This window comes from Squalius cephalus (genome assembly GCF_949319135.1).
Source record: "Squalius cephalus genome assembly, chromosome: 18".
Classification (NCBI taxonomy): domain Eukaryota; kingdom Metazoa; phylum Chordata; class Actinopteri; order Cypriniformes; family Leuciscidae; genus Squalius; species Squalius cephalus.
The window spans coordinates 14366987-14385155 of record NC_137139.1 but is presented as its reverse complement, the minus strand read 5'-3'; the positions used below and the strand labels follow the sequence as shown (position 1 = coordinate 14385155).

Below are 18169 nucleotides of genomic sequence, written 5' to 3'. Positions count from 1 at the left end.
GAATATCTGCAGTCGACTTCAGCAGATGATTTTGCTAAACTAACACAATACAACAAGATGAAGGCTAACAACATTACAAGTTACAATAGTAAAGGTAAAAACATTAAAAAAAGTACCATAGTAAAAACCTGTAATATTGAGTCGATACAAATAAAAACACAAACCAACACATTCTCACATGTAAAAGGTTAAACCATTTCTTCGGGAATTTAAATCTCTGTCTGTGATTTCACAACCAGAAGCTAACTGTAAGTGAGACGGGCTTTGGTGACCATAAGCAAACCGTTCCAAGATGGCGGACGCGCCGACAGAACGTCACTGCGGAATACTGCGAGGCGATTGGTCCGCGGTGGTTCCTATGGGAACACATAGACTACAGTTCTAGTCTCACGCTGGTACCTGTTATGAGATGGTTAGTTTCTGACATGTCCAAGAGTAAGGTAAGCCGGTGACGTTTGAAACAAAAATATGTACTGAATCACGTGAAATTGTGTGCTATACAAGAACCATTTCTGCACATTTTCTTTAACATTAGCTCTGCATTACAAAACTGTGTGACGCTTCAGCTCTAATAAGGTTTGCTGTAAAATAAAAACTTACTTTAAACAGCAGACAGCTGGACATAAAGGTGCCTACAGTTCCCAGAGGAAAAAGGAAGGGTAAGTCTGTTAGCTTTTGCTTTCTAATACAATGACATTCATTCATTTAAGTGTCTAGGCATACTTTACACTAGCAGCTAACGTTACCGCTCTACAGTTTGACTTCAGTAACGTTACGATTTTATTTTCTTAAAGAAAATGATACTTTTATTCAGCAAGGACACGTTAAATTGATCAAAGGTGGCAGCAAATACTTGTATAATGTTACAAAAGATTTACATTGCAAACAAATGCCGTTCAAAGAATCCTAAAAATGTATCAGGGTTTCAACAAAAATATGAATCAGCACAGAAACCAGAACTGATTTCAACATTGACAATAATAAGAAATATTTATTGTGCATCAAATCAGCATATTAGACTGATTTCTGTATCACGTGACACTGAAGACTGGAGTAATGATGCTGAAAATTCAGCTTTGCCTAAAAATCTGTCATCATTTTGGGTGACCTATCCCTTTAATAAATTACATTTTAAAACATATTCAAACAGATAACATTTATTTTAAATTGTAATAAAATTGGACAATATTACTGTATTATGGACTAAATAAATGCTTGATGAGCATAACAGGCTTTTTTCAAAAACATAAAAAAAAAAAAATCTCACTTAGCCTAATCTTTTAGTGGAGATACTTGTACAAATTTTTAAAAAAGCGTTTAATATTTTCTCTGAAGTTCAAACTGTTGTCTGTGTGTAGGTATGTACATGTTTATGAATAAAAGGTAGTTGAATAATCCAATGTGGTTCATTTTCAGGGAGGTAAGGAGTTGTATACGGTACAGATGTGGCCTGACCAACACCATTCAGGATGTCCTAAACCAGAGACCAGGCTGGGTAGAGGTGAAAGAGTAAGTGCTGAGCTTTTACTGTGTGTGTTTTCGAACCCTACGGTATGCACAGTATCATCTTTGCATCATGCATTCATGTCTCCCCATACAGAGAAGGCGATTGGGACTTTAACTGGTGTGATGTTGGATGGCTGAGAGAGAACTTCGATCACTCGTACATGGAGGAACACGTGCGGATATGTCACTTTCGCAACCACTACGAGGTCAGTATTATGAAATTACGTTGTATAATACATTTACTGACCTGCAGAATATTGTGTATATTACAATCGAATGAAGGTGAACAGAAAATAATCATGATTTATTTATATTTTTTCTTTAGCTGACTCGTAAGAACCTGATGGTAAAAAACTTGAAGAGGTATAGAAAAAATTTAGAGCGGGAGGCTGGGCGTTTAGAGGCAGCCAAATGTGACTTTTTCCCACGGACGTTTGAGCTGCCCAGTGAGTATCACATATTTGTGGAAGAGTTTAAGAGAAGCCCAGGGAGCACCTGGATCATGAAGCCTGTGAGTGTTTGTAGCAGTACGATACTACCAAACTGATCATCAACAGGTCATCCATTCTTACAATAACTTCCCATCACAGGTGGCACGATCGCAAGGGAAAGGAATTTTTCTCTTTCGGAAACTCAAAGATATCATAGATTGGAGGAAGGTAATACAAATTTGACAGCACCGAACACTTAAATCTTACATTTTCCCAAACATGTAAATTCTTTCATTAGTGTCATCCCAAACCTCTATGCTGTGTAACGGTTCTGCTGTTGGTTTTAGGATGGGACCCGCTCTGAAGAACAGAGAGATGAGGCTCAAGTTGAGAGCTATGTCGCTCAGCGCTACATTGAGAATCCCTACCTCATAGCTGGTACATCTAATACATTTTTAAGGCCAATTCACACTGCACCGACAGATGCAGACAGATGACACTTCGTCAGGTTTTGTCGGATCAGTTTGTTACCCCTGTTGTCCTCTGTCAGAGCTTGTTTTCACAGATTGATCGTTGAATCCATGCTTATTGAGTCATGGAATGTCGTACTGTAATCTGGTGACTCGGTATCTGTCAGTGCAGTGTGAATTGGCCTTTTGCTTCAGTACTTTATTGTCTTTATTTGATTTATTTGAACCTTTATTATTATAATAGCTGAACGTATTTTTACCTCTATCACCAGGGAGAAAATTTGACTTGAGAGTCTATGTGCTCGTAACATCAGTAAGTGAGCGTTTTTTTTATTGCAATTTTTATTTCATAAATATGCACAGTGCTAATTTTTCGTTGATAAAGTACTTTCTTCTGCTGCAGTGAGAAACATGTTTAAAAATCTAAATTCTGTCATCATTTACTCACCCTCAAGTTGTTCCAAACCTGTATGAATTTCTTTCTTCTGTTGAACACAAAAGAAAGTCTGTAACCACACAGTTGATGGACCCCATTGACTTCCATAGTATTTCTTCCCCCATATTATGGAAGTCAATGGGGCTCATTAACTGTTTGGTTAACCATATTCTTAAAAATATCTTATATTTTATGCTAAAAGAAATTCATACAGGTTTGGAACAACTTGAGGGTGAGTAAATTAAAACTATCCTTTTAAAGGAGAACTCCGGTCAATTTTAACATTGAGCTCATTTTTTTTGTAAATTTGGAGTGCTGTCAGTACAGAGAACAACGAAAAAAATCGGTGTTGCCTACACCGTGTTATCCTCTTTTTAAAATTTGCACCCTGTTGACTTCAATGGGGCAATATTTAAACCTGCTTTTAGCCTCTTAACATCCTTGATGTGTCATTACAAGTGCCCAGCCATGTGAGTGATTCCTTCAGAGTTAACACGGGTGAATCTGACTGCAGTAGATGTGAAAGATATGAATAAAAATGATGTTAATTCAGCCAGCGCACATACCTGTATTTACATCCTGTTTTCGGTCGAAGTCCACAGTAGTCGATTGTCGAGTTCGGGCGCATGATCTTACGTACTAAACCAATGCGCGTGAACTCGACAATCGACTACTGTGGACTTCAACCAAAAACAGGATGTAAATACAGGTATGTGCGCTGGCTGAATTAACATCATTTTTATTCATATCTTTCACATCTACTGCAGTCAGATTCACTCGTGTTCATTCTGAAGGAATCACTCACATTGGCTGTGCACTTGTAATGACACATCAAGGATGTTAACACGGTGTAGGCAACACCGATTTTTGTCGTTGTTCTCTGTACTGACAGCACTCCAAATTTACAAAAAAATGAGCTCAATGTTAAAATTGACCGGAGTTCTCCTTTAAAGGAGAACTCCGGTCAATTTTAACATTGAGCTCATTTTTTTGTACGTTTGGAGTGCTGTCAATACAGAGAACAACGACAAAAATCGGTGTTGCCTACACCGAGTTATTCTATTTTTAAAATTTGCACCCTGTTGACTTCAATAGGGCAAGTAGTAAGCCTGCTTTTTAGCCTCTTAACATCCTTTAAGTGTCATTACAAGTGCACAGAAAATGTGAGTGATTCCTTCCGAGTAAACACGGGTGGATCTGACTGCAGTAGATGTTAGAGATATTAATAAAAACGAAGTTAATTCAGCCAGCGCTCATACCTTTGTTTACATCCTGTTTTCGGTGGAAGGCCATAGTAATCGATTGTCGAGTTCACGCGCATAGGTTTAGTTACCAATGATCACGCGCGTGAACTCGACAATCGATTACTATGGCGTTCCACCGAAAACAGGATGTAAACAAAGGTATGAGCGCTGGCTGAATTAACTTCATTTTTATTAATATCTCTAACATCTACTGCAGTCAGATCCACCCGTGTTCACTCGGAAGGAATCACTCACATTTTCTGTGCACTTGTAATGACACTTAAAGGATGTTAAGAGGCTAAAAAGCAGGCTTACTACTTGCCCTATTGAAGTCAACAGGGTGCAAATTTTAAAAATAGAATAACTCGGTGTAGGCAACACCGATTTTTGTCGTTGTTCTCTGTATTGACAGCACTCCAAATGTACAAAAAAATGAGCTCAATGTTAAAATTGACCGGAGTTCTCCTTTAAGGTGCATTCACGCAATGTTGAAATTACCGCAATTATGAGATTCCGACTTGTAAAAAGCTGAGTTTCTACACCAAATGTATTTTTACACCAATTTGTTTTCCAGCGTACCTGATGTCCCATTAAAAATCTAGGCTATAAGTTTGCAAATAATGCATTATTATAACATGAATTGTTACTTCTTGTATTGTGGTTTTTGATTGTTATTTACTTAAATTACACAGATTCATTTTGGGCATTCTAGTGTTGCCATATAAACTATATAACTATAAGGATGTGAACAGCTCCAAGTACGATGTCCTGGTTGTCATTTAGGTATTACGTAATTAATTACGACATAGCTGGACTTTTTTTTTTTTTTACTTTACATCACTGTTGACACACAAATGAATGTTGCATTTTTAAAACAAGGCAGGCAATATAATGAATGTAATTTTGTTTTTGGCAGTATATTCCATTGAAGGCCTGGCTGTATCGTGATGGGTTTGCTCGATTTTCCAACACCAGGTTCTCTCTCAACAGCATAGATGATCAGTGTATCCTTTGCTATATATTTCTGAACTACACTCTACTTTTATTTTACGCCCCATCGTACATAAACAGACATGGAATTCGCTTGTTTATCACCTTTAACCTTGATGTACACAGACGTTCATCTCACCAATGTTGCAGTGCAAAAAACTGCTCCTGATTATGATCCTGAGAAGGTATGTTGAAATAGTACACTATTATGTTCATTAAAATATACTTTATTAAAAAGCAGTAATCACTGACTTTTACTCTCTCCTAGGGTTGTAAGTGGCAGATGCAACAGCTGCGCTGTTATCTGACTGCTAAGCATGGTTTCGAGACAGTGCAGACTCTGTTTAAAGAAATTGACAACATATTTATTCGTAGCTTGCTTAGTGTTCAGAAGACCATCATCAATGACAAACACTGTTTTGAGTTGTACGGATATGACATACTACTGGACCAGGATTTAAAGCCGTGAGAATGCTTTATTTTGGACTTCATGTTGCTTATCAGAACTGTATGAATGTAGGAATACCTTGCATTGCTAAAAACAAAAAAATGACAGCAGTTTGCCATCATGCAGGTGGCTGATTGAAGTGAACGCTTCACCCTCCCTCACAGCCAGCAGTCAGGAGGACTATGAGCTAAAATACAGACTGCTGGAGGACACCTTGCACATTGTAGACATGGAGGGCCGGTACGGTTCGACATTTTACAAACTGACATAAAATTACATGGAAGAGAGTGGAGGATTGTCTATGTTGACATTGTTGTCCAAAACATTCTATTATGCTTAGTCTGACAGGCAAGGAGAAGAGGGTTGGCGGATTTGACCTAATGTGGAACGATGGACCTGTCTACACCGATGTCGGTCTAGAGGCCATGGGTTGTTCTTGCCTCGTGGCAAATACACACCTTGGTTAGTGTCTTTTATTGCCTAATTGGAGATCTTGGCCTATAGTGCACTCAATGAGCCTGTTTCTGTCCATAGTTGAGCTTTTTAGACACACTCTTAGGCATTTGGGCAGTCATGGCCTAGTGGTTAGGGAGTTGGACTGGTAACCCAAGGTTGCTGGTTCGATTCCAGAACCGGTGGGAAATGACTGAGGTGCCCTTGAGCAAGGCACCTAACCCCTAATCGCTCCCCGGGCGCCACACAAAGGCTGCCCGCTGCTCTGGGTGTGTATCCACGTTTGCAGTGTGTGTGTGTTAACTACTCACTACTCTGCTCCTAATGTGTGTGCATTAACTTGGATGGGTTAAATGCAGAGGTCAAATTCCAAGTATGGGTTACCATACTTGGCCGTCACGTGTCACTTTCACTTTCACTTTCATTTGTGAATTACATCCAGTTCAACGAAGTATATTCATTAACAATGCATGCATGATACTTTCTAAAAATAGGGTATCAAATAGCGCTTTAAAGTCTTCAATAAGTGGTTGGTCAAAGCATTAGTTGCACCAAAAATGAAATTCTGTCATCATTGTCTCACCTTCAGGTTGTTCCAAAACTGTATGACTGTATTCTTCTGTGGAACATATTTTGTATATACAATGGAAGTCGATGATCACCAAAACTGTTTGGTTACCAACATATGTTCTTTTGTGTTCAGGTTTGTAATGACATGACGGGAAATAAATGCAGACATTTTTATTTAATTTTATTTTTTTATTAACTATCCCTTTAATGTTAAAAACATTCAGGAGCTCAGGAATTCTATTAAATGAGCTTTATTTGACCAAAATCTGGTACCGTTTTAACCCGTGTGATTTTGTCATTGTCTACAAAATATTAATGTTGTTTAAATGTTGTTTAAAAAGATGTCATTGGTAACAGGGTTGCAAATAACATATTACTACTACTCTTCATGCTATATGCTGTTAAACATCTACGTTTTCTCTCTTATGAACATGGGATTTGCATCTTTATTGTTTAAACAAATAATGAAACACCTATTTGTGGAAAGCATCACATCACATACAGCATTTACTAATGTCTCCTGCAATAAGTACAAATGCTTTTTGCTCATTTTGTTTTTACAGGCTGTGTGAATGATCGCCAGAAACAGCTTCAACAGCTTCTAAAGCCTTTCCCAGGACAGAAGAGAACATGACATCTAATCAGTGTGACAAATTATGCATGACATCCCACAAATACCTACAATGCTTATAATATTCACCTAAGGATTCAGATGAGTGTAAATATGAGCATTTAAATACCCAGAAGAGATGGCAAAGCCACTGAACATATTCATTTACTTGCTGAAAATTACATGGTCTGTCATTGTTTACCGTTTTATAATGAGTTTAATGAAATTTCAATGATGGTATAAATCTCTGCATTCAAAATAAATACTGTAGACAAAGGCTCTGATGATGTAATGAAAATGGTTTATTTTGTATCTCTAAAAATAGCTGCATTCAACTCTACCAACAAGTTTCAGCAAAATAAAAGCACAATCTGACAATGATAGGACAAAAGTAGATTTTTGTGTATGTGTTTTTTGTTTTGTTTTTTTTGCCTGATAAGGGAACTTTACAGTACATGACATCCAAAATGAAATGGTGCTACATACAAGTATGGAAATGTGGTACAACGTACTGTATGGCCTCAACCTGTACCAACTTTCAAGTCATATGCATTACACATATAAAACTACAAAACCACTACCATCATTGTTCCTTAAAAAAATAAACAAAACATGCTATATTTAGAGAACATGAAGTTCAATGTGATCACCTGAAAAGTTCTCAAGAAGTAAACAAACATAGATAACCTTGACCCTATTATCTTAATAGTTCTGTCTCCATCAACACAAACCGCACCACAAAACCACCATCATCAATCCTAACATCACAATTCAACTACATCTAACTCACTGAAAGGCTAATGTCTTCCAAAACATTCAAAGATAAATAATGCATTACACAAAACATTCTTATGTAACTAAAATTTCAAACCATTATAATAAACATACATTTAATAAATAACAAGAAAAGAAGTCCCTGTAAATAGCACTTTACAAAAATACAGTCGTTACAAAACATTCATTATTCATCTCAAAAATATACATTCTTTGACCAGTAGTGCTCACTACACAAAATGCCACACACTGACATTCTTAGTCGTACCTCCCTCAAATAAGAGATATGTACTGTACATGCACACTGGATTTAACTACGTTAATTTCATTTTATAGAGGATTTGTGCGTACAGTAAGTAAAGATAACCTGCTTTTATGTACTTAAGCAGATAAAATAAATACATCTTGAAGGAATGCACATTGAAATATACTAAAATGATGAAAAGGCATGATTTCTAAAGAGAAGGATACATTTTTAAGGGTGCGGTCACATTTACCGTTTCAACAGAACCTGAGGCCAAACGGGTTCAAGTTATCACTGACCAACAGAAAGCAACACAATGGCCAATCAGAGGTGTTTAAAGGATTAGTTCACCTTAAAATGAAAATTTCCTGACAATTTACTCACCCCAATGCCATCCAAGATGTTCATGTCTTTCTTTCTTCAGTGGAAAAAAGTTTTTTGAGGAAAACATTTCAGGATTTTTCTCCACACAATGGACTTCAATGGCAACCAAGATGTTGAAGTCCAAATCAATTCAGTTTCAAAGGGCTCTGAAGTGCCTCAAAGGGCTCTGCACGATCACAGCTGAGGAATAGGGTCTTATCTAGCGAAACGATCTGTCATTTTCAAAAAAAAAAATGTCGGACGATTTTGAAGTTGGAGGAGAAAATGGGATGGAATTTTTCGCCCTTCCCTACTTTTTTGAACCGGAGTACACAGACAAATAATTTAGATAGATGATGTGAAGCGTGACCTTTCCAACGTGATTACGTAATGCGTGGCGCGTCGCAGACCAGCACAAGACGAACAATTGTGGTTAAAAAGTATATACATTTTTATTTTTTTTAGAAAATGACCGACTGTTTGGCTAGATAAGACCATTTTCCTCAGCTGTGATCGTGCAGAGCCCTTTGAAACTGCACTGATTTGGACTTCAACATCTTGTTTGCCATTGAAGTCTATTGTGTGGAGAAAAATCCTGAAATGTTTTCCTCAATAAACTTAATTTCTTTTCCACTGAAGAAAGAAAGACACTAACTATTTGGATGGCATTGGAGTGAGTAAATTGTCAGGAATTTTTTTAGTCAGGAAATTGTCGGTACTGTTGCCAACACTACTGCCAATAGACAATGGACCTTTTTCCCACCAAATTTTGCTAATCTGACCGCACCTTTATCCTTTCTACATATAACTACTTTTAACTGCCGTGATATTAGAATTGTTTAATTAGCTCGTCTTTACAATATGCAAAATGGAAATGTTTTTGAGGCAACTGAAAATAGGCGTGAAAGGAGCACTAACTATTTGGCGTACTGAGCATTTTTCACTTTGCCATTAGTCTTGGTAGCTGATGGCACTTTTGCATCGCAGCTGTCGGCGACCATTCTTTTAGTGCCAGATCTTAAACGTGCTTCACCTGTTCTTGGACAATCCTTAACCATTTTTTTCCCTGGACCACCACCTTCCCGCTTTATAGCGGCAGGAACTCGCCTATCAACCACTTCACATTTCGCTCCAGGTGGATCTTTCTGTTTCTCTGCCTCATTTGACCTCACAGTCTTTCCTTTCTTGACCAAAGAATGGGATTTGACATTCGAGTTAAGTTCATGAGATGACCTGCGCACGTTCCCCACGGCCTGCATGTGGTTCTGCTGAGCCTTTGCTGCTTGAGGACTGACCAGGTGCTGGTTTTTCGATGTGGTGCGGTTTTCAGAGGTGGAGGCCCGGCTTTCACTGCTGCTTCTCTTTTGGGAGTTGGCCGGAGGAGCTTTGCGTTCTAAAAGGGGACTGAGGCGGGAATGGCGCTGGTAGGCATACGATGAGCAAGTGCCGTTGCAGAGTGGGTAACGGATATGGCAGTGAGGGCAAACTAGGCGAGAAAGCTGGGTGGATGATGGGCTGCTCATTGAAGAAAAGAAGCCCCGCTGACCCTGCCGAAAGCTTTTCGGAGAGCTGAGGCGTGTCGGAGGAGCAGTGTGAGGCCTGGTCCGGTTGCTGTTTGCTAGGACACTGGTGGCCTGAGCTTTTGTTCGGATGATGGGCACGACGTGCTGCCCACTCTCAGCCTGAATGGTTTGTATCTGGTGCCACTCCAGCTGGAGGAGGCGCTCCAGATACTTCTCTAGCTGCCCTACGGGTTTTGGCCGGGGAGCCCTCTTACCCTCCGTGTTGAGGAAGATGGCGAGCTGCCTCAGGCTCCAGGTATTGAATGGAGGTGGCAGGAAGTCTGGGTAGCTGTAGCTGACATCATCGTCCTCCAACGACCTGGGTCCAGGGATGTGGGGATGCAGGTCCATGGAGGTGATCACCTCTGCTCGGAGGTTAAGCTGAGGAGGAGTGCAGGGAGAAGGGAGCACTGGGAGCCTCTCGGAGTCAGACAGGTCACTGGCGCTGTCCGTGTCGTCCTCCTGGTGCTCCAAAAGGCGGAGTGACTCCAGATCAGGGACGTGATCCTTCAGGGTGAAATGCTGCAGCACTGGCTGAGGAGCCAAGGGTAGCGAGAGAGCACGACGGCTCTTCTCCAAGGCCACGTGGCTCAGTTCCATCTCTCTACAGCACTGAGGCTCCAGCTGAATTTTCTGCCTCTCCTGTCCACGCTCGGGACATGACAGTTTGGGACGTGAAGGCCTCATGTCTGATTCTCCCTGTGTGCTACAGAAATAGTTCAAGTGAGATATTTTATTAATTTATTAGGTCTGGGTTGACAATATTGATTTTTCTACTTCAATGAAATGATAATGATTCTTAAATCCCAAGAATGATCTTTTAGTCTGTACTGTTTTCCGATGATGCATGAATCAAATTTCATTATCTGTAGTGTGCCTCCCATACAATAAGCTTGGTGATTTGTCATTTTTGAGATTCCAATCCTGTCAATTCATAACAAAAAAAAAAAAAAAATACTGTTTATGTACTCAAGTGGCATGTGAACTTATCATCAGAGGTGGAGGTAACGCATTACAAGAAACATGAGTTATGTAATCAGATTACTTTTTTTCATGTAACTAGTAAAGTAATGCATTTCTTTTAAATTTACAACAAAATATCGTTTTTAGCTACTTTTTCAAAATAGTTACTTGCTCATATAAGTAATTCAAGTTAGATTGTTTTCCCATTTATTGACTGACAGCTCTCCTGTCCGTATGTTGAGAGAAATCGGGAGTAAGTGTAAACATGATGGTTATTGATTGTAGTGCTAGACTAAATGTGAGCAGGCATTTACTCATCTCCTTTGCACAAAAAGATTCAGTATTCCACAAAATGAATAAAAACAGTCAAATGCAAGCTCAGAATATTATGCAAACCTGCAATAATTATTTTAAATGATGTACTTTATGTATTTAATCTCACTTTATTAAACAACGTCTTTGCTGCTGACCTTCATTTGTAAAACAAACAAGCAAACCCAGGTTAGAAAAAGTAACGCGAAAAGAAGCGTAAAGCATTACTTTCCATAAAAAGTAACTAAGTAATGGAATTAGTTACTTTTTTAGGGAGTAACACAATATTGTAATGCATTACCTTTAAAAGTCATTTTGCTTATCATCGCTTCCTCTTTACTACTTGTTATAACACCAAATAAAAATGAATGAACATTAAAAAGTATGTTGAAAGCAAAGGTACAACTTTCAGTAAAATCTCTCAATGAGTGTTTCAACTGCCAAAAGACGTTAAAAACAGCTTGTAAACAATTATATCACATAACTTTACGTTTACCTCAGGAAAGCCATTCAATGATCATAACATTTGTTAGCGACAAAAAATTACTCTAAGAGAGGCACATTTTAGTCAATATAAGCACTATATTACATGTTCATAATATTTTTACTTAAAGGGTTAGTTCACCCAAAAATGAAAATTCTGTCAGTAATTACTCACCCTCATGTTGTTCCAACCGCGTAAGACCTTCGTTCATCTTCGGAACATAAATTAAGATATTTTTGATTAAATCTGAGAGCTGATCACTCCTCCATAGGCTGCTAGGTGACCGAAACTTGCTGGCCCAGAAAAGTTATTAAAGAGATCGTTAATATAGTCCAAGTGACTACAGTGGCTTAATCTTAAGTATATCAAGCGACGAGAATACTTTTTGTGCGCAAAAACAAACAAAAATAACGACTTTATTCCACTATTCATTTCCTTCTCTCTGGGCCTCTAGTTGGTTCACGTAGTGTTTTTGCGTACCGCGTCTGTGTTACACGTCACCACGTAGGCTCACAATTGGCCGAAGCTGGTCATGTGTGTGATGCGTGATGACGTGCAACACAGACGCGCAGCGCAAAAACACTACGTGAACCAACTAGAGGCCCAGAGAGAAGGAAATGAATAGTGGAATAAAGTCGTTATTTTTGTTTGTTTTTGCGCACAAAAAGTATTCTCGTCGCTTGACATACTTAAGATTAAGCCACTGTAGTCACTTGGACTATATTAACGATCTCTTTAATAACTTTTCTGGGCCAGCAAGTTTCGGTCACCTAGCAGCCTATGGAGAAGTGATCAGCTCTCAGATTTAATCAAAAATATCTTAATTTATGTTCCGAAGATGAACGAAGGTCTTACGCGGTTGGAACAACATGAGGGTGAGTAATTACTGACAGAATTTTCATTTTTGGGTGAACTAACCCTTTAACTTGTTAGAGATGTCTTATTTAATGCATGTTTAAATAAATCTGTCAGGAAAACAAGTTATGACAGCCACAGTTTAAATGGTTATATTTCAGTAGAAACCTCATTTAAAGGTGCAGTGTGTGATTTTTAGCGGCATATAGTGGTGAGGTTACGAATTGCAACCAACAGAAGTTACGGTGGCCGACAGGAAAAGATGTTGTCGTCTACGACAGCAGAGAGTAAGCAATGAGGTTTCTTTACAAAGATAAATTAAGAAATGATGTTTACTTAATTATTCAGTAAAACGATATGTCATTGCGAATATTATTGTTTCTTGTTCATCATTGTGTCAGTGTTTTATTCGCTGACTTTAGCTAGCTTCTTTGTAATAAGAACATAGTGACGAAACGCGTGATAGTAGTTTGTCCGTTTAGGGCTACAGAAGAAACATGTCGGCGCAAAATGGCTATTTCAGAGTAAGGGGAGCCGTGGTGTATGTAGATAGAAACGGCTTGTTTTAAGGTGATAAAAACACAACGGTTCATTATGTAAGGTCTTTATACACCACTGAAAACATAGTTATGTATATGATATGGCATTTCTGTCAGCAGATCCTCCAAAATATTACACAATGCACTTTTAAGGGTGCGTGTTTGTAAACAACTCAGTTTTTATTAGTGTGTTGCTTATTATACCTAAAAATAAAAAAGCAATTGAATTTAATAGTTTGGACTCTAGTTTGGAGTTGTTTCCCACATGGTTTAGTTTTTTTTCTTACAATTTTTTTTTTAACCTGATATAGAACCAAATTAATCATTATCAAGTCAATTTAAGCAGAGATTGAAATTAAATTGAACTGATTTGTGAAATCTGTGTCAATACCCAGCCCTAATATTTATCGCACAGCACTTGATCCTGATCAGTTAATCAGAGCATTCTGCAGTGAAATATCCATTTGTTTTATTTTAATACTATTCATTGTTATCTATATAATAAATTCCATATGCTAAGTAAAACTCACCCACGCAACTTGCAAGTGCTGCCAGTTGGACTCTTAGCTTTCTTTGGTTTAATGCCATTTTGGACCTGGGGAAGATCATGAAAACGTATTCATAATGCTGCAAACAGAAATAAATACGTTTGATGAATCTTAATGTTGCATAATATGTAACTTACAATTTCAGCTTTAGGCAGAGGATCCTTCTCCTGGCCTGGATGCAAGGACATTTTTTTGAGAGGTTTCTTATTCTGGTTGACGTATCCTCCTCTCTTATTATTGCTGCAAATAAAGCACATATTCTTAGTCATATATGTATATATATATATATATATATATTTTTTTTTTATTTTTTTTTTTTTTTTTATTTTTTTTTTATGTATTTCTGTTTGATTTTAATAAATTGCTCTAATCAAACTTACCTGGCAACAATCCCAGTGTTTTCTGCATTTTTCATTCTAACCTTCTCCTTGTCTGGCACCTTCTTCAGTGTCGCAGACGCAGTTCGCTCCTGCAGGATGGGACCCATCGCATCAACACTATGAAGTGAACAGTCGCAGTTTCCAAGCTCTCAGCTGTGCCCCAAAATGTCCCATTTGTGAGCGCATACACGCACTGTGCGACAGAAGAGCATCATTGCAGATATGAAGCGAAATAACAGCGTCACAGCTTATATTTTCCAGTTTGCCAAGAATTAGATCAATCCATTAAACTGGGTCGAACAAACTAATTTTGAACAGGGCAATAATCACCTTTGCATCTTGTTTATGAAATTCTCATCATCTTTCATTGAGCGAAACGCGTTGAAATCGCCGTTACTGTGCATCACTACAGCTCGATCAGACTTGTTTACCTGCTGCTTTGTATGTTCAAGCATCGTTGTCGTCGTGATCCTACGACTGGCATGATGGGAATTGAAGTTTATAACTGAAATACTAGGAGTGGGGTAATTTCACCGCTGCCTGTTACGGTTACTCATAAAACACGGCAAAAAAACAAAATACGCGTAGGTGCATGTATCAAGAGGCATGCTATTGTGGTTGTGTAAATTCGCAAGAATCACCGTTTTATTAAAATGACCAGCAGTGTTGCCAGATCAACGGTAAACATCCTGGTCTGAAAAAAAAAAAAAAAAACTACTCGCAAAAAATAATAAAAAGTAGTGAGCCCTGTTTATTTCTGACTGGGTCTAAATACATCAAAAACATACATCAAATTCAATATGAAATCCAAATTGACATTTTTTTTTATGGAATATTATGGTATTTATCATTCCGTCTTTAATGGACCCTTGTGATGACGCGTTTAACGTCATCAGCATCATAAATCCTGCAAAGTTTTTCATAATTTCATTTCTTTTTTTAAATGTATGTACATTTTTAACACTATATTTATTATTATATTACCTTTTTCCATCAAATTACAAAAAAGAAAAAATAGTTAATGCTGCTGTGAGGGTGTTTCTAATACAGCTTTTTTTTATTATTATTTTTTACTCTTTTTGAAAGTTATGAAAACACTATTGTGGAGTTTTTCTTTTGCTATTTGAGCAAATGGGAACACACAAATATATATTTAATGTAGTCTCTCATTCACCGCGTTTACCTAGCCTATTTATGTCTACTAAATATAAATTTTGTCATTGTTTTGGAGCACACTAGCTTATAGATAACAGTAAGATTAACATATTCATACTAAAAGCCAAAAAGCTTCGATTTTGATTCATGGGGACTTAAAAAAAAGCCAAAAGCAGGTTATAATCGGCGGACATGGCAACCCTGAGACCCACAGCATTTCCCGAGTACAGCTGACGCAGTTGCCACGCCCCCTGCATTTGACGTCACACCCCTACCAGCTTTGCGCAGTTTGCATGAAATGCATCATCGTATGTGAGTGAAATCACGTAGTACACTTCACCTTTGCACAAAGTTTGTGTAAAGCTCCTCCACATTATGAACGCTTGGTTTATCAAAATAGCGTCGGAGTATCTTCAGATGCGTCGTAAACCCAAACACGTCGGATTTTACTGGTGAGACAATATGAAACCACGAATTTGAACTTCTTCTTTTGCTTGAATTTTTATACAGAGCCAAAGTCATTGACTATATACGTTTGCACTGACACTGTACCATTTTAAAAGATATTAAATGTATCTTGGATAAACGTGAGCTGAGATTAAAGCAACTATAGTAAGCAAGCCTGCCATGTTTGCACAGCTGCACAGTATTATGCCAGACGTGCTTCTTTGAACTTACTCGAATATTTATAACCTTGAATATTTCTCATTTTCAGGTCTCTCTAAGTTCTCTGTGCAAGGTGCACTGGAAGAGAACTATTTCTAATAAACATGGCCTGGTCTTTGGGATATTGCCATAAAGACACACCCCTCGAAGCGATGAATGCTGACCTATTTTCTACCACTGTATCAGGTTGCTCAAAACAAAGTTCCACACCGATTTCCCAGGCCATGTCCCACTCAAAAACAGACAGTGGGAGGAGGCCAGTTAAAATTCGTCCACCTAGCCCGAGAACGACTCCAAGGCAAACTGTAGGCCGCAGCCTATCATGTGAACCCCCAACCAAATCCATCATCCAGAGGCGGACTCAGTCCCTTCCATCTCCATCAGAGAGAAGGAAGCTTAGTCGCAGAGCCAGCGTCCGGTTTGTGGACTCTTTGGGGTTGGACCTGGAAAATGTCAAGGTTTTCAAAAGCGGCGAGGACCCATTTGTCCCAGAGCATGTTCTCTTCCGACTGTTAATGAATTCTGAGCTGGCCTCGAGTAAGAGGATGGAGATATCCCTACCATATTTGAAACCCATGTTCTCTGTCCAGCCAGGCGAATGCTCAAACTTCACGGATCGTCTGTGTTCTCAGCAAGTATGTCTAGAGCGGGTTTTGTGCTATGAGCCTGGCATTATAGGGATCGTTCAAGTTGTGAATTTGGCGTTTGAGAAGGAAGTGAGTGTTCGCTATTCCTTTACAAACTGGAAGAGTTGCTCAGAAACCAAGGCTTACTGGGTTGCAAGCAAATCTATTTCAAATGGGCCCTGCTGTGACACGTTTCGATTTCATCTTCCCGTTCCTCCATTCATCCTTCACCCTGGGGCTGTGCTGGAGTTTGCGGTCTGTTATAAAGTAATGGGGACTCAGTTTTGGGATAACAATGGTGGGCAGAATTACAAACTAACCTGTCAGAGTTACAACCTGCCTGTGCCGAAGGAATGTGAAGACAGCATGATACACTTTATCTGAGGACACTGAGAGTTAGATGGAACTTTTTTTAGAGCACTGTTTTCACTTTTTCATTTTACTTGCAACCACCAGCATTTTCACCTTGTGATATACATTGCTGAGCTTCTGGAGGTCTTGCCATAGCACATTTCCTTTGTGAATAATATGTTGAAATATGAGATTTTTAACTAAGAACTGTTTAACTGGACTGTAGCACTGAGAGTATTACTGTATGATGACTTTATAATGCAATATAGATTCAAAAAGTGCCTTTACTATATATATTTTTTTTACATTTCAGATTTGCACTTGTTTGTGTAAGGATTTTATTGTCACTATGTGGTACATTTTCATAGTAGCCTACTTGTGTATATTGTAAACACAGATGTTGATGGAATAAATTATAAGGATGTGTTCAGTGGAGATGGGGAATACCACTTGTTTTAAAGAACTGGTTAAAAAATATTCAGTGATTCTCTTATCACGTTGTCCTTTAACTTCCAATAAAGCCATATTTAGACACAATATTGTGCTTTTAAGTGTTTTTTAAATTATTATTGTAACTTCAGTTTGTTGCTGCCACCAACATTCAGTTCATAAAAACAAACAAATTTACAATAATTGACATTTGGGTCATTGACAATTTTTTTTAACAATCTTTTAAAAACCGATATAATGCATATTTTGAGTCATGAAAAATTTGTGTTAAACAAGTTTCAGTTGTTAACATTTCAAAGTGTTTAAATTCATTTTTGTGACATTTTATGTTAGGCGATACAACCAAATCAAATAGTTGTTTGTATATACTGTAGTTGTACCACCTGACATTGAAAGTGTACCAACCTACCCACATACTTGAAATTAGCAGTTTTACCTGAATTTGAGAGAGATCTAACCTTTTCACTCTGCCACAAGATCAGTAGAGCTCCTCTGGATAATTTATTGTCATCTTTACTGATATTACCTTGTCATTTCATAATAAAAGAGCCATGTTTGCAGGTTGTGCCACCCTGATATTTGAAAATATATAAATTGATGGACAAAAGTTTTTCAATGATATCTCATCAACAGCTTTAAAACTACTGATATTTATATATATATAAAAAAAGGTTTATAAAAAAAGGTTTCAAACCTAAAATGTGCTAAATACCATTTAAATTTGTTTATTATTAAGACA

At 38.0% G+C, this 18169-nt stretch overlaps 3 protein-coding genes across 8 annotated transcripts; 2 read left to right on the top strand and 1 right to left on the bottom strand.

Annotated features, from left to right (window-relative positions):
• Positions 1–289: 289 nt before the first annotated feature.
• ttll9 (tubulin tyrosine ligase-like family, member 9) lies at positions 290–7327 on the top strand. Of its 3 annotated transcripts, none has more exons than XM_079849019.1 (14): positions 290–440; positions 610–659; positions 1417–1509; positions 1601–1712; positions 1832–2017; positions 2097–2165; positions 2285–2375; positions 2680–2720; positions 5004–5091; positions 5204–5262; positions 5346–5542; positions 5652–5765; positions 5866–5987; positions 7112–7327. In XM_079849019.1, the coding sequence occupies exons 1-14, from the start codon at positions 405–407 to the stop codon at positions 7180–7182; spliced, it is 1329 nt and encodes a 442-aa protein (XP_079705145.1). In that variant the 5' UTR covers positions 290–404; the 3' UTR covers positions 7183–7327. The 3 variants fall into 3 exon arrangements, with proteins under 3 accessions (XP_079705145.1, XP_079705143.1, XP_079705144.1); XM_079849017.1 differs by having other exon boundaries at positions 365–440; positions 613–659; XM_079849018.1 differs by lacking the exon at positions 7112–7327 and adding an exon at positions 6568–6676 and having other exon boundaries at positions 365–440.
• Positions 7328–7445: 118 nt separating this feature from the next.
• Positions 7446–14830, bottom strand: fam217ba (family with sequence similarity 217 member Ba). 3 transcript variants are annotated; one of them, XM_079849013.1, is made up of 5 exons: positions 14513–14830; positions 14183–14375; positions 13940–14042; positions 13785–13849; positions 7446–10807 (listed from the first exon to the last, which is right to left on the bottom strand). In XM_079849013.1, exons 2-5 carry the CDS (start codon positions 14287–14289, stop codon positions 9457–9459), a joined length of 1626 nt encoding a protein of 541 aa, XP_079705139.1. In that variant the 5' UTR covers positions 14290–14375; positions 14513–14830; the 3' UTR covers positions 7446–9456. The 3 variants fall into 3 exon arrangements, with proteins under 3 accessions (XP_079705139.1, XP_079705141.1, XP_079705140.1); XM_079849015.1 differs by having other exon boundaries at positions 14614–14830; XM_079849014.1 differs by lacking the exon at positions 14513–14830 and having other exon boundaries at positions 14183–14505.
• Positions 14831–15573: 743 nt separating this feature from the next.
• ppp1r3da (protein phosphatase 1, regulatory subunit 3Da) lies at positions 15574–17510 on the top strand. Of its 2 annotated transcripts, none has more exons than XM_079849561.1 (2): positions 15574–15649; positions 16053–17510. In XM_079849561.1, exon 2 carries the CDS (start codon positions 16108–16110, stop codon positions 17011–17013), a length of 906 nt encoding a protein of 301 aa, XP_079705687.1. In that variant the 5' UTR covers positions 15574–15649; positions 16053–16107; the 3' UTR covers positions 17014–17510. The 2 variants fall into 2 exon arrangements, with proteins under 2 accessions (XP_079705687.1, XP_079705686.1); XM_079849560.1 differs by having other exon boundaries at positions 15596–15789.
• Positions 17511–18169: the final 659 nt, after the last annotated feature.